We start from the raw sequence: 13418 nt of genomic DNA on the forward strand, positions 1-13418 counted from the left end.
TGATATGTAGTTCAACGGCATATCAATGGTATCAACACTGCTATATTTCACTTGCACTGCCGTGGTCAGGAAACCATAAAATCCAAAAGGAGTAAAAGCTCCTCTCCCAATATTGCCCAAGCAATACAACCAACCACCTTCGATAAGGAGCTTGATTGACATCACGGATTTGACAGATCAAGGTCCCAGTCTGCTATAGCCAATCAAACCAGCACGCTTTAGGTCGGTTGTTGGCTCAGGCTCAAGGTGTTACAAGGTACAAACCACAGCCCTAGGGCCTCTACCTTGTTGTGTTGGCATCGTTCGTAGCTTTTACAAGGTAAAAGGGAGACAATGAAGCTAGCAAAGTCCTCTGGTCTGGCCTCCTCTCCCTTGCTACTATGCATTTGCTTTTGTTTGCCATTACTGGCCGTTGGGCAATGGGCAAACATATTATCGTACACAAACACGACCTGTAATGTCTCAAATCTAGCCTACCTGGCGGCAACACGTATCTCTGGTAGGTGCCCTGCCAACGCAACATCGGCATCAAACGCTGTCTGCATCCCAGATCCAGTCCAATCATCGTCATACCTCCAGTACTGTGAATCAACCAATAATCCGTTTCAGGAACTCAAGGCATTGGTCAGCTCTACGCCATTCTTTGGGTCTATGCATGGAAGTCTAACAGGTAGGTCTCGTTGGTAGCTCAGGATGACGACAATCAGCTTCACTGATTGACTTCCAATACTACGACTCCACACACTAAATATATATGTAAATAGGAGGCTGCGGGAGCTTCGTTCAATCTACGATCTACATATCTGGAGTCTGCGTCCAAGGAACAATTCACACTGTAAACGATAATGGAAGTATGGTAGCTACTACATTCCTTGGCTCGACAAACTGTACGGGGAATGCAACCATTACGGCTTACGACACAACTGTATTTGATCATTGCCAGACGCCCTCACCTTCGGGATCTGTGGTTTTATTCACCAGCTTGTCGAATGCCACGGCGGTGAATTCGTTTTTTGTTGCCAATACAGCACCAGTGCCGACTGCGCCTGATTTTAGTGGTGGCAGTAGGCTGGTAATTCTGAATCTCATAAACATTGTGACTGGTTTGATACTAATTGTCGCTACCCTTGTATTGTAATTGCCTCACACCATATAATATAACATATAAGTACCTCAAATTATCCCTGAGAGCAATGGCAATGCAGTACTCAGTAGAAGTTGACTTATTGACTTGGAACAACTCCCCTTTTGGACCTCAGGCTCAGATATTTATCTCCTTCGTAACGCAGTTTGAGAAATCAACAAAAAAATTGCATTAGCGATCTCGCTAAGGAATTATATGCGATCGCTTACGACGAGCCACATTTGTACAGCACATACTTTCAGAAAATGGATTTGTGGCAGTTTTGGGTTCTCAATTGGTTTTCGTCGGGGTGTATTTGTTGTCTGCGTATTCAAACGGAAATGGACGGATGAAATTGGGGCAGTATTGTGCAGAACCATAAAACACAATCGACCCGGTTTTTTGTACCATTTGTTTTCTGTAGTCAACTTACCTAGATTGGGTATTGCATGTTGTGGATACAGCCAGAGTTTGTTTTTTTGTATGGGGCTGTTTGGATTTTTTCGGTGTATAGAAACGTCTAATCACTCATTTGTGTAATTAGTACCTTTTGAGTGGATGTAGTGGAAAACCTTGCAATTTTACTGTTAACATTTAATTACTGTACTGGGCACCAGTGTAAGGTCTCAAAACACTCCAGTCATCCAGGTATGATCAGTTTTCGGGCAGTTTTGCAAATTTTGGTTCTACTATCTTTGTGTCTGTGTGGTTTCGATAGATATTCATTAGATGTGGCATTTGACAGAATTTACCTTTAACTATGAGTACTATGACGATGACGACCTCCTTTCTTTGGCGTGATTAGTGGCTTGGCGGCCGAGATGTTTTTGTGAGATAACGTAGGGGGCTATATTATTAGGTGACCATAAGTGAACGATTTTCGTGTTTCGGATCTAATGGTCATAGCTAATTTCAAAATATACAAGTCCTTGTCAAGCTCGAGAACGTTTTTAACTGCAGCGAGAATAATGTAATACTTGGCTCTATATAGTCTACTCGTACTACTGTACGGACTAGATACAGGGGACTTGACATTACTTGTCACTACATACTATATGCCTTGTCAAAGAGCGCGAATATTTGGTCGTGTGTTAACAAGACTAAAAAAAATAGAAATGAAGTTATGGGTGGGCGTAAGAATGACACAACAACCATTACAACCACATGTGCTTGAGACTTACCACGTAATCTAGGTCGTATCGGCGCAGTAGGATCAGACCCCACAAGTTTATTGATAACACTAATGGAAGGGTTTATAGTGCTTTGTTGCCTCATGACACTGCCAGCTCTAGCCTGCGGTTGTAATCCTCCACCCGCAACAGTCAATAAACCACCACTACCAGGCCTTCCAGAATTCTGTGATGCCTTATCGGCAGCCTTGACCCGTGTAACATTCGAAACCCACATATTCTTGGACTTGTTTTTCACATGTTCTTCAACTCTCTTTGTCCATTCAATATAGTCTCGATGGAATTGATGACGTCGGGCCATTAGGTTGGATTCGATTAGTTGTTTCTTGATGTCGGGGGTACATAGTTGCTTGTCTTTGCCGCTTCCACTGACTGTTTTTATTTTCTTGACCTTGTCTACTTTGGTCTCTTTGGCTGTTGATTTAGATTCGGCTTGTTCTTTTTCTCTTTTGCTCTTCTTTTCCCACCATGCTGGTGCTTGCTTGTCCCATTGGAGCGATAGGAGGTCGAGTTGAGCTTGCCGTATATTTAAGAAGCCTCGGGTGTGTCGCTGCGTTTGTATCACTAGTATGATTTTTTGAGCAGATGAGCGAAGAGCCAAACAGACATCAAGTACAGCATTCCTATGAAACACAATATTGCTATCACCAACCTGAGAATCGATATCTCTTAATAACATTCATCAGTTTCGAAACATCATGGATCTCCTTAAAGAAGGTTCGAATAACTTGACTGGCATTACTGAGCGCCCTCAATCGTCTTCTGGCAACATATTTCTTGAGAGCAGGCGCAATAACCAATGTAGCCTGTCGTTTTCTCTCTTCCAATTGAGACTGACTATATTGACGCCATGTTTTCTGTATAACTCGAGCAGCATGATCCACTCTTCGTTGCTTTTCACGTTGAGTATGAGCGTCGTGTAAAACTAGTTGGATTATTCGGGCTCTACTGGCAATAACCAATAGCAGGAACCATCGATGCTGCAATGCTTGTGCTCGTGATTCTTCTTGTTCACGTCGTTTTGGTGGTGCCTGGTAGAGTTTATTTAGAAGGAGAAAAAAGTCAGATGGTTACTACGAAAAATGCCAGGTCGCAATACCCAAAACCGGCTCATACCGGCGGCAAGTCATATTTGGCATCCAATAATTTCATCAAGCGCTGGCGGTTGGCTATTTCTAATTGCTGCCTATTCCTTTCGACTATTTCTTTCATATGATCCCGGTCTTCTTTCTAAGACAAGCCGAAAGAGCAAAATGAGCAAAAACTAGTCTCTCGAAGAAAGTAAAAGTAGCCTTGAAACTTGCCGCTTTCAACACTTTATCAAGCTGATATCCAGGATGTATATGTTGAGCATACTCCTTGTTGCTCTGAACTATGCTTCGTTCCACATGCAATCTAGCCTCCCTATCTTGTTCACGGTACATTGCTGTCGAACAAAAAAAGGGATTAAGGAAGTGGATAATTCTGAGCCACATTCAGATGTAAAGTGGTTACCTATTCGACCCTGAAATGCTTCCCATTCAACTTGATTATTCTTGAGTTCTGAAATACGTTTATGCAGATCTTCAGCAATCAATCGGACGCTCTTTCGTCCCATAGGACCAGCAGTTTTAGCTCTTAATCCAGGCATCGTAGGAGCATTAGAATTATTAGCCCCTCGAGTACTTGTTGATTGAGTATTCGGTCTAGTCGTAGTTTGAGCAGTTATAGGTCGTCGATTTCTCAAACAGTCTTCAGCAAGCCCCTTGGTTGTGGCAATAGTTGTGGCGGTAATCGTAGGTGTTGGCGTAAAGAGAGTTTTGAACGCATTGCTAGCAGTTGGTGATTCTTGTACTAGACGTTGGATTTCAGCAAGCAGGGTGCCAAATCTGTCTCGTTTATTTGAAAAAAGGGCTTCCTTTTGCACCACACTTCCAAAGAATCTCTCGAATTCCAGGTCTCTCCTCTCCCCATCTTCGTCATCGTATTGGTGTCGGGACTGGTATCTTGATGTGGAGGCGGAGAGGGGTGGTGGTCTCCACTTCTGTAAATTTGCCTGAATGGCAGAACAATCAACAGGCTCTTCGTATTCGTATGCGACAGGAGCTCGTAGGACTGATGATGCAGGCTGGTTGTCCCAACTAGTGACAGGCCTTGTCACGTTGGTTGAAAAGTCTCGAAGCAGGACCTGCGACGAGCTTCTCGAAGGATGATGCGACAAAGACCTGCGCCTCATAGTCGACAATCCTGAGGCCTAAGATAAACGTGGGTTGAGTGTGTTGTGAGAACTTGCGTCCCGCGAGTGACCAAAAGATGAGGAAGGTCAAGTTTGAATAGCAGGAGGTTCAACATACGTATGTGGACCACCTCGGCAATGAAATATCTGTAATATTTGATACCAGACGAAAGGTTGGTTTTTTGATGAAAATCCCCGAATCCGTTCAATAAATCCGGATATACTCCAAGACCAACGAAGAAGTGTATCAGTACAGAGTACATAGCAATAAAATATGAAAATACACGTGCATTCCACATGGAAGCAAAGTAGTCAGTCATCAGTCTGTTCAATTTGACAAGATTTGATTGTGACGAATTTCATCACGAAATCCAATTTGTTAGGACCCAGTTAGCACCCAGTGTAGTAATTAAAATCATATGAAAAATATTCGTTCATTTTGCGTACAATTTCAACTCTTCAACACGCCTCGACTCACCTTTCATTCGAGAACTTTAATTATCGAATAGAGAGGAAGATGGGCGACAAGGATGCATACGCACTGCTCGAGCAGGCCAGCAAGAAGAGCAAAGGCGGCAGTGGCCTGTTTGGCATGTTTTCAGGAGCAAATCTCGAAGAAGCTGCTGATCTCTACGCTCGCGCTGGAAATGGATTCAAACTCAACAAGAAATGTGAGTCAACAAGAGAGTATATGTATATTATATGTATCGTATACTGTATTTATATTCTCTTCTTCTAATCAGGGAAGGAGGCAGGAGACGCTTACATGCAACAAGCGGCAACATTAATCAAGATGGGCGAGTCGGACGAGGCATCTGGCGCTTTCATGAATGCCGCAAAGGCTTACAAGAAGGAGTTCCCATCTGGTAAATCAAAAGTTACTGCAGATATGGCAGATACAAGGAGTGTATAGTTGTGGAAGTCAAGTCTCTTATGAGATAGTCGGTGGTGGATCTACACAACATTCCTCAATGTCAACGATATCCACCCTCTCGTACTCACTCTCTTACACGCACTCTCCCCTCCCTTATACAGAGGCCGTGTCTGCCTTCCAACAATCAACTGCTGCTCTGGTCTCAAAAGGCCGCTTCCACGCTGCCGCTGCAAACGAGAAATCGATCGGTGAAATATACGAAAACGAACTAGTAGACCAACAAAAGGCAATGGAATGCTATGAACGTGCTGCTGATTACTATCTGGGTGAAGATCAACCACAGTAAGCATCAACAAAAAAAGTGGCTCCTATGACTAGTCCATGGATTCTGACTTTCACCCATCCTTTCATTCTCCTACATAGAGCTGCAAACCAATGTCTTCTCAAAGTCGCCACATTCGCTGCTGAATTGGAAGACTACAACAAGGCAACTGAAAAGTATGAACAGGTTGCTCAACAATCCGCTTCAAATGCCATGACGAGGTTTTCATTACGAGGCTATTTCTTGAATGCGGGAATATGTCATTTGGCTTCAGGGGTAAGAGAGTCATGCAGCAGCAAGTCTGCAATTGGGTGGGCCCAAACGTGACTATTTTTTGCTCCTTGTCTAAATGCTTTCATACTATCTTAGGACTATGTCAAAACACGAATGTCACTAGAAAAGTATGTCAATATGGATGTGAGCTTTACTGACACTCGTGAATACCAATTCCTGAAGGTAGGCAAAAAAAAGTCAACCAAATGAAAAAAATGAGAAACGCACAAATACTCAATTTCCTCAAACGCAATCTTCCATATAGCAACTGGTAGATGCAGTAGACAGCCAAGACTCTGAAAGCTTCACTGCAGCTTGCGAAGAATACGACAAACTGACAAGGTTGGATGCAATCAAAACCAAAATGTTGCTCAAAGTCAAGAAATCACTTGGTGAACCTGATAGTATAACATAAGCTGAATCGCTTGTGCTTAGAATTGTTGCTATATCCCCCCGTATTTACCCAATTGTAAAGAAATTCTTGTCGCTCTAGTAAATTACACGCAAACCATCTGATTTACTTGTTTTGAAGAATCCATATGATATTTGGTGTTGTACAAATGACGTTTCTTAATGGTTGATTTCTTTCTAATTTCTGTACAATTTTTGTAGGTATGAGGTAGTTGCATTTTCAAAGATTCCATTCCTCCCCACTAAACTCGCTCTTCAACGTCCAAATCCCAACCTCTCGATTCCCACTCCCAGTCATCTTACTGAAATCGCATAAATTCTTCAAGAGCTTCTTAAACACTTCCTTCTGGTTCTTGATCCTCGATTTGAACTCACTCACTAGATTACCGGTTGTCGAGACATGTTCCGGTTGCGCGAGTAGATATGTTTGGATTTCTTGTGCTAGCTGTACGGTGGATTCGTTTACTGTTACAGGTGATGACGAGTCTCGAGGACGTGATGGCCCCGCATTGCTGCTACTACCATTTGCTTCATTCGGAGTCGAATCACGACCTGTGTCGCTATCTTCCTGCATACTACTAGACGAGGTGCTACCAAGTTGATATATCACACTAGGAGCTACTGGGCCTGTAGCTCGAGCTCGCAATGTAGCCAATATGGACGACGATGAAAAGGGTGCCGATGATGATCCGTTTACAGCACTAGCATTACTGGTACCACTGATACCATTAGCGCCAGATACGCCTTTACTACTACTATCACCAGCACTATTACCAGACTCTCCATCTTTAGGCCCGAATCGTTTCTTTGGTATCACAGCAGCGGGAGCGTCACCATCAGTCTGTTTCTTCATCGGCAAACCGGCATTACCGCGACGTCCAGTCCATGTTACAGCAGTACCACCAGAATCAACAAGAGCCTTCCGTACTTTACGTGTCGATTTCTTTAATGCTGCTATAGCTTCATTAGCAATCTGTGTTGCTTGGCGTTCAACAATTACTCGTTCCGGGTTTGATGCTTCAACTATAGCATCATGCCGAAGTGCTGAATGCACTCCTGAATTCGATAAGAGGGCATGCAAGACTCGATCATCGTCTCCTGCATTGTTGTATTTCTTGACGTTTGTTTTTGAGTCGTTGGTAGTATCTTCATTCGGATCGGCACCTGATGCACTTCCAAATCCATCGGGAGGTGCTTGGAACGCTTCAGCTTTATCAATATCATTAATACGACCGATTTCGTTCTGTATAGATTCTTCAGCTGCATCGACATTAGAGCTACTGCGCCTAAGTGCTGATGATGGCCTTGAATTACTCTTACTATCAGACTGCCCATTACCATTGGCTTTACTATCTTTATCTTTCAATTCAACCTTGACATTCATATCCTGGAATAATTGTCCAGTTTCTGTCTCTTCATGACCGTTTTGACTCCCTCCTTCTGGACCAGTAAGAGTAAACAAATCATGCAAATCAGTTGATTTGAAGAATCGTCGTTGTCGAGGATCTTTGAGAATCTTGTTGGTCAAGAATTGCTTGAATATTTGACGATGGTAGATCTTTTCCTCGATTGTTCCTGATGTCATGAGTCGATATATGGTGACTGATTTACGTTGTCCTAGACGCCATGCACGTTCTCGTGCTTGTACATCAGTAGAAGGATTCTAGTGCAGAGAAAACTGTCAGAACTTGATTATATGACGTTCATTTCGCGCATTTTTCGCCTGATCATAATACCAGACAATGACATCCATTCTTTCACTACATACCCAATCTGGGTCATAGATAATCACTCGATTAGCACCCGTAAGATTAATTCCCAATCCACCAACTTTCGTAGTAAGTAAAAAGACAAAAATAGAGGGCGTCTCATTAAATTCATCAACCATGGCAATTCGATTCTTGACTGCTGTATCTCCATCCATACGACGATACACCAAATCTATTTTTGACAGATATTTGTCAGGACTTTTAATAAAGGGCGTGAACAAAAGCCACATGAAATTGAACTCACGTTGGGAGATAACAAACTTTTCTAAAATGTCCAGCATTTGACGAGTCTGACAAAACAGTAATACTCGATGGCCCTGTTGCTTCCATGTATCTAGCAGGGCTTTGATGACCTTCATCTTTCCAGATCGATTGTAATCACCATACTCTTCGGTCTAGGTGCAAAAGAAACACGTAAGTGAGATGCGAAAATAACCTACTTCGAAGAAATCCGTAGCTGTTCGAAAACACCAAGACACACGAATACCAACAGAAAGGCAAAACATACTTCTGAATTAGCGACCCGCTCAACCAAATCAGGATGATTACAAATCTTTCTCAATATATCAATTCCAAACAACACTTGTCTTTTGCCTTCTAAAATTGAATGAACGTCTTTCGAGTTCAGGAAGCGTCGATACTCTTCCCTCTGATAATTCGTCATTCGACAAAACAAGACTTGTTCGGATTTCGTTGGCAAATCTGACGCTACATCAGCCTTCATACGCCGTAGGAGATATGGCGATATCAGGTCTCGTAAGACGACAGCACACTTGTATGCTGCTTGAACAGCCATATTGGAAGCATTGGCATATCCACCGATTTTGATGGGTACACCAAATTGGACTTGGAAGACTGGGAGAGTGCCGAGACGACCTGGATAGACGAAATCAAATAGAGACCATAGTTCGACGAGATTGTTTTGGATGGGAGTACCGCTCAGGATGATGCGATGGGATGTCTAGGTTTTCAGCTATTGAGCAACGGCTGTACATGTGCACTTGTGGGGTCTTTTTTGCTCACCTTGAGTTGCTTGCAAGTCACGGTAATATCAGCATCAGGATTACGAATCTTGTGGCCTTCATCCAATACACAATAACCCCACTTTACATTCAATAAGCGCCGACGATGCACTCGTAAAGCTTCATAAGTGGTGACGATGACGTGACCTATCAGGCGGAAGAAAATTGAGCAAGCAAAAAGTAGACGCAAGGATACGGCATACCCTTTTCACAAACGGTCTCCACCATAGCAGCTACTCTAGCATCCGTCTCTGAAGTAGCTCCACTAGAAGCTTTTGATTTCTTCTTAATTGTTTTACTCTTCTTCCTTTTTCGTCTATTATCACCAAAATCGTCCTCATCGTCATCATCTGAGGCAAGGAAATCATCGTCGTCTTCTATTTCTTCTTGCCAGGTGCTGCCACCACGACGAGTTTTGGTGAGAGCAGTACCAGAAGAGTGCAAAATCATTACACGAAATGGTGGCCACCAACGATGAAACTCTTGCACCCATTGTTTGAGTACAGTGGCTGGACATAAGACTAGAGTTGGCAGACCTAGTTTCTGCGAGAAGTGAAGACCAGATAAGAAGGCTATAATCTGAAAGGTCTTTCCTAACCCCTGATTTTTATGAAGAGTTGGTGAGCACCAACAAAAAAGGCAGCATAAAGTCTGCTCATACCATTTCATCACCAATGATACCACCAGCTTCTTGACAATGCAACTCCCATAACCACTTTGTACAAGTACGTTGATAATCAAACAGCTCATCATAGACTTCTCCAGCCATCCGATAACCACCATCATATGACACATCGTCAGCAGAAGGAGAAGACTGAAACGCTTCTTGATCTGCGTCTTCTTCTAAATCAGCATCATCAACAAGTTCAGGATCAAATGCTGCGCCTTGTTGTATTTTGAATCTAGCTAATCTGCGTCGACGAGCCCATCTCTTTATTCGATTCTGATATACGGCTTCGTCACCATCGTCAAGGTATCGGTCATTGAGTTTACGGGGCTCTGTTTCATCGTTTTCAGATTGTTTATCAGAGTCACTATATTTAGCGACTTCGTCTTGTTCTTCTTCTTCTTCCTCCTCGTCTCCTTCTTTCAGTGGGAGGTCACCATCTTCGTAAGTATCATCGTCATCGTTACGGCCACGTTTTCGTTTTCTATGCGAAGATTTTCTATCATCTGAATATTCTTCGTCATCACTATCTATTGCGACTCGTCTCTTCTTTTTCTTCCTTTGCTTGTCGTCTTCATCCGAGTCACTGTCGCTGAATACAGGATCATCGTGTTGGCTGCTACTACCATTACCATTAGCTGCAGCAGTAGCATTTGCCGGTGACGATGTAAGTGAATTATCAGTAAACGGTCTCTTTGCTGTAACTGGTTTATCAGGTATATCAGTGGTGCGACGGACTGTTTTTTCCAAGCCACTTATAGATGAAAACGGAGTGATTTTTCCTGTACGAATCAACCGTTCACGTTCCGTTTCTTGCATTTCTCCTTGTGATGCTAAATTTAGATGATTCCGTGTCAGTTGCAATCTTCAATAATATGTCTAGTCACCAAGGTAAAGTTCTTGCCTCCCGGTTTAGCATCACCAGTGTCAGCCATCCGTTTCCGAATCTGCTTTTCATCAGTCTTGAGTTTCTCAATACGATCTTCAATCTCTTTAAGCTTGTCATTCAACTTTGAACTTCCAGAGGGTTTGCCTCTGTCAAGCTTAGCAATCAAGTCATCGGCCTTTGTATGCAAGGTAGCTAGTTCTTGACGTGTTTTCGTTAAACGTTTCTTTTCTGCGACTAGTTCCTTTTCCTTGAGAGCATCGTCGACCTGTATAGATCAATCGTTTTAGATCAACATTTGATGTCACGTTTTTGACAGAAACACAGCCAACCATCAAACGACTAAAGAGGTGCTTTTACACACCTGCTGCATAAGATGCGACTCTAGCTCTCCCTGCTCCGTCGCCCCAATGATGAATTCACCACCCTCCTGTTCAGTAATCTCGTTCGAGACTGGTTGTGGTTGCAGACTGTTTGTGACATCAATAGCAGGCTCTGCTTCTTGATTGGCTGCTGCTCTTGATATTGGAAAGCCCTGACTGGGTACGCCATCATCGGGTTCCATCTTGATTTGGTTAGTTGGTGTTGGTTCTTGGAAGCTCGCTGCGACGATTGATGCAGACGTTAGAGCCTAACTAAGATCTCATGATTCTCTTCATTTTATAGTTTATTCAAGCTTTGATTGTTCTTTATGGAGCAAGATGCTGAAGATTCACGTGGTGTCGTGACATCGCAAACGATACATTCTTTGTTATCTCATATCGATACGAGAATAGTGTAAGTGCTTGATGAAAAGCTCTGAATCTTTTCTATTTTATGATTTGATGCGTTCGATGCAAGCTGGAGATCAAACACCAATATTATACCACCAGGCAATTCGAACTTTTTTGACCTCATTGAATACTTAGGCCACCATTGAACTTCGCCATGGTCGCTCCGGGTATCTACAGATCTGGTTATCCAAACAAGAAGAATTACCCCTTCTTGAAAAAGTTGAAACTAAGATCTATCATGTGAGAAACTGAACGAGACAGATGTTGGGGTTTCAGGTACGCCTTGTTTAGCTGAACATATATCTCCCCTAGGTACCTTTGTCCTGAAGATTACTCGCCAGAGAATACAGACTTTCTCAATATGAATGGAATACAGCTCTTCCACGTCAAGATTGTTGGAAACAAGGCAGGCACTTCTTTCGGCACAAACATCCTCGAGGTCAACCACCTACATCTATTTAGGAGCCCTTCTTGGAGATTGACCAAAATGATATTGCGCAAGCCCTCGTTTACATTCTAGGTAAATTCAAGGTTTGAACAGAAGCATTGAACCGTCTAATGAGATCCATTTTTTGCTGTTAGACGTTAGGAATCACCCTAGTACGTCTGAACCATTCCAGCTTCGGACTGTTTATGTTGGAATACTAAAATTCATTCACGTTATGTAGTATTGGTGCATTGCAACAAGGGCAAGGTATGCCAGTCGCATTTTGTCTCGAGAGATAGGGACTTTCGCTTTCGATACAAACTCTCATCTGTCTCTAAATATCAAATAGCACCGAATCGGCTGTCTGGTCGGATGCTTGCGCAAGTTGCAAAATTGGTCCATGACGTCTATATTTGACGAATATAGACGATTTGCTGGAACAAAAGGCCGTATCGCCGATCAAGAGGTTAGTGTCAATCGTAATTCCATCAGGTCTATGTCTGATTTTTTTTTCGCTTGGTAGTTCATTGAAGTCTTTGATGAAAAAGTCCCATTCGACTTGAAAAATGCACCAAAGTGGCTTGTTTGAAGACTAAATTTACAATATGACCATTTGCACAAGTGCTCGCTTGTCGAGAGTGAAATGCAATAATCTATTTTCTATATCATTTGTATAATTATATAGCACACGTATTAAAGAACTCATAGTCCAAGACACAAAACCAAAAGTGCTGCTAGCATAGTCGAGAACAAGATGTTGTTGGAAGCGACGACATTTCCCGACGAATCTGGTTTCTGAATATTTAAAGCTATCGATGCTGGTCCGCCCGTTGGAAAAGTATTATCTTGAGGCGCTGCAGTCGTTTTGGATGCGCCGATGATCTTGGCGGGGTCTGGTGATGCTTGTACGATAGGATTGACACTGGCGACGACGGAAGAAGCAGCAACTGCACTACTTGGCGATGGCGATGCTTGTAATATAGATGGAGCAGCAATACTTGGCAACGGGGAACCAGAATCTTGACCACTGGCTGTTGCGGTGGCAGTTGCCTGAGTACTGACGGTGGCAGTTGCTTTAACCTTGAAGATATTGGGAGGTGCCGTCGCACTCAACCCACTGCCACTACCCGGAGCTATTCCAGGAGGGCAGAGCACACAAGCCACTTGTCCTGAAACAAGGTTGAGGCAGGTAGCGTTGTTTAATCCGGGGTTTAGTGCATAGAACGCATCAATTGTTTGAAACTAGATTTTTGGGCGTCAGTATAGTTGCGTAATATAATATCATCACATTACGGAATATAGAGTCTTCGCCCAAAAACAATCTTGGTAAAAGAGGATACGTAAAAATGTTTGACAAACTTACATCATGACTGGAGGCGATAGTGTCACAAGTGTCTCCAGCTACGACTTGGTAGAACTGTGGGCCTATTTCGAAACAAGTTGTGTGGGTCGTTGTTAAAGGGCCC

At 43.0% G+C, this 13418-nt stretch overlaps 3 protein-coding genes across 3 annotated transcripts; 2 read left to right on the forward strand and 1 right to left on the reverse strand.

The window, feature by feature from the left end:
* Nucleotides 1–5045: 5045 nt before the first annotated feature.
* Nucleotides 5046–6412, forward strand: SmJEL517_g03219 (uncharacterized protein; the record flags this gene model as incomplete). Its single annotated transcript, XM_031169147.1, has 6 exons — nucleotides 5046–5199; nucleotides 5272–5394; nucleotides 5564–5744; nucleotides 5826–6000; nucleotides 6094–6180; nucleotides 6263–6412. 6 exons carry the CDS (start codon nucleotides 5046–5048, stop codon nucleotides 6410–6412), a joined length of 870 nt encoding a protein of 289 aa, XP_031024888.1.
* Nucleotides 6413–6628: 216 nt separating this feature from the next.
* On the reverse strand, nucleotides 6629–11317 carry SmJEL517_g03220 (uncharacterized protein; the record flags this gene model as incomplete). Its single annotated transcript, XM_031169148.1, has 9 exons — nucleotides 6629–8071; nucleotides 8177–8349; nucleotides 8422–8572; nucleotides 8686–9138; nucleotides 9201–9346; nucleotides 9403–9799; nucleotides 9861–10699; nucleotides 10789–11020; nucleotides 11117–11317. 9 exons carry the CDS (start codon nucleotides 11315–11317, stop codon nucleotides 6629–6631), a joined length of 4035 nt encoding a protein of 1344 aa, XP_031024839.1.
* Nucleotides 11318–11679: 362 nt separating this feature from the next.
* SmJEL517_g03221 (uncharacterized protein) lies at nucleotides 11680–12541 on the forward strand (the record flags this gene model as incomplete). The annotated part of the gene is made up of 7 exons (XM_031169149.1): nucleotides 11680–11765; nucleotides 11838–11919; nucleotides 11988–12045; nucleotides 12108–12125; nucleotides 12194–12219; nucleotides 12302–12418; nucleotides 12476–12541. 7 exons carry the CDS (start codon nucleotides 11680–11682, stop codon nucleotides 12539–12541), a joined length of 453 nt encoding a protein of 150 aa, XP_031024840.1.
* Nucleotides 12542–13418: the final 877 nt, after the last annotated feature.

This window comes from Synchytrium microbalum (assembly GCF_006535985.1).
Source record: "Synchytrium microbalum strain JEL517 chromosome Unknown SmJEL517_scf0016, whole genome shotgun sequence".
NCBI lineage: Eukaryota > Fungi > Chytridiomycota > Chytridiomycetes > Synchytriales > Synchytriaceae > Synchytrium > Synchytrium microbalum.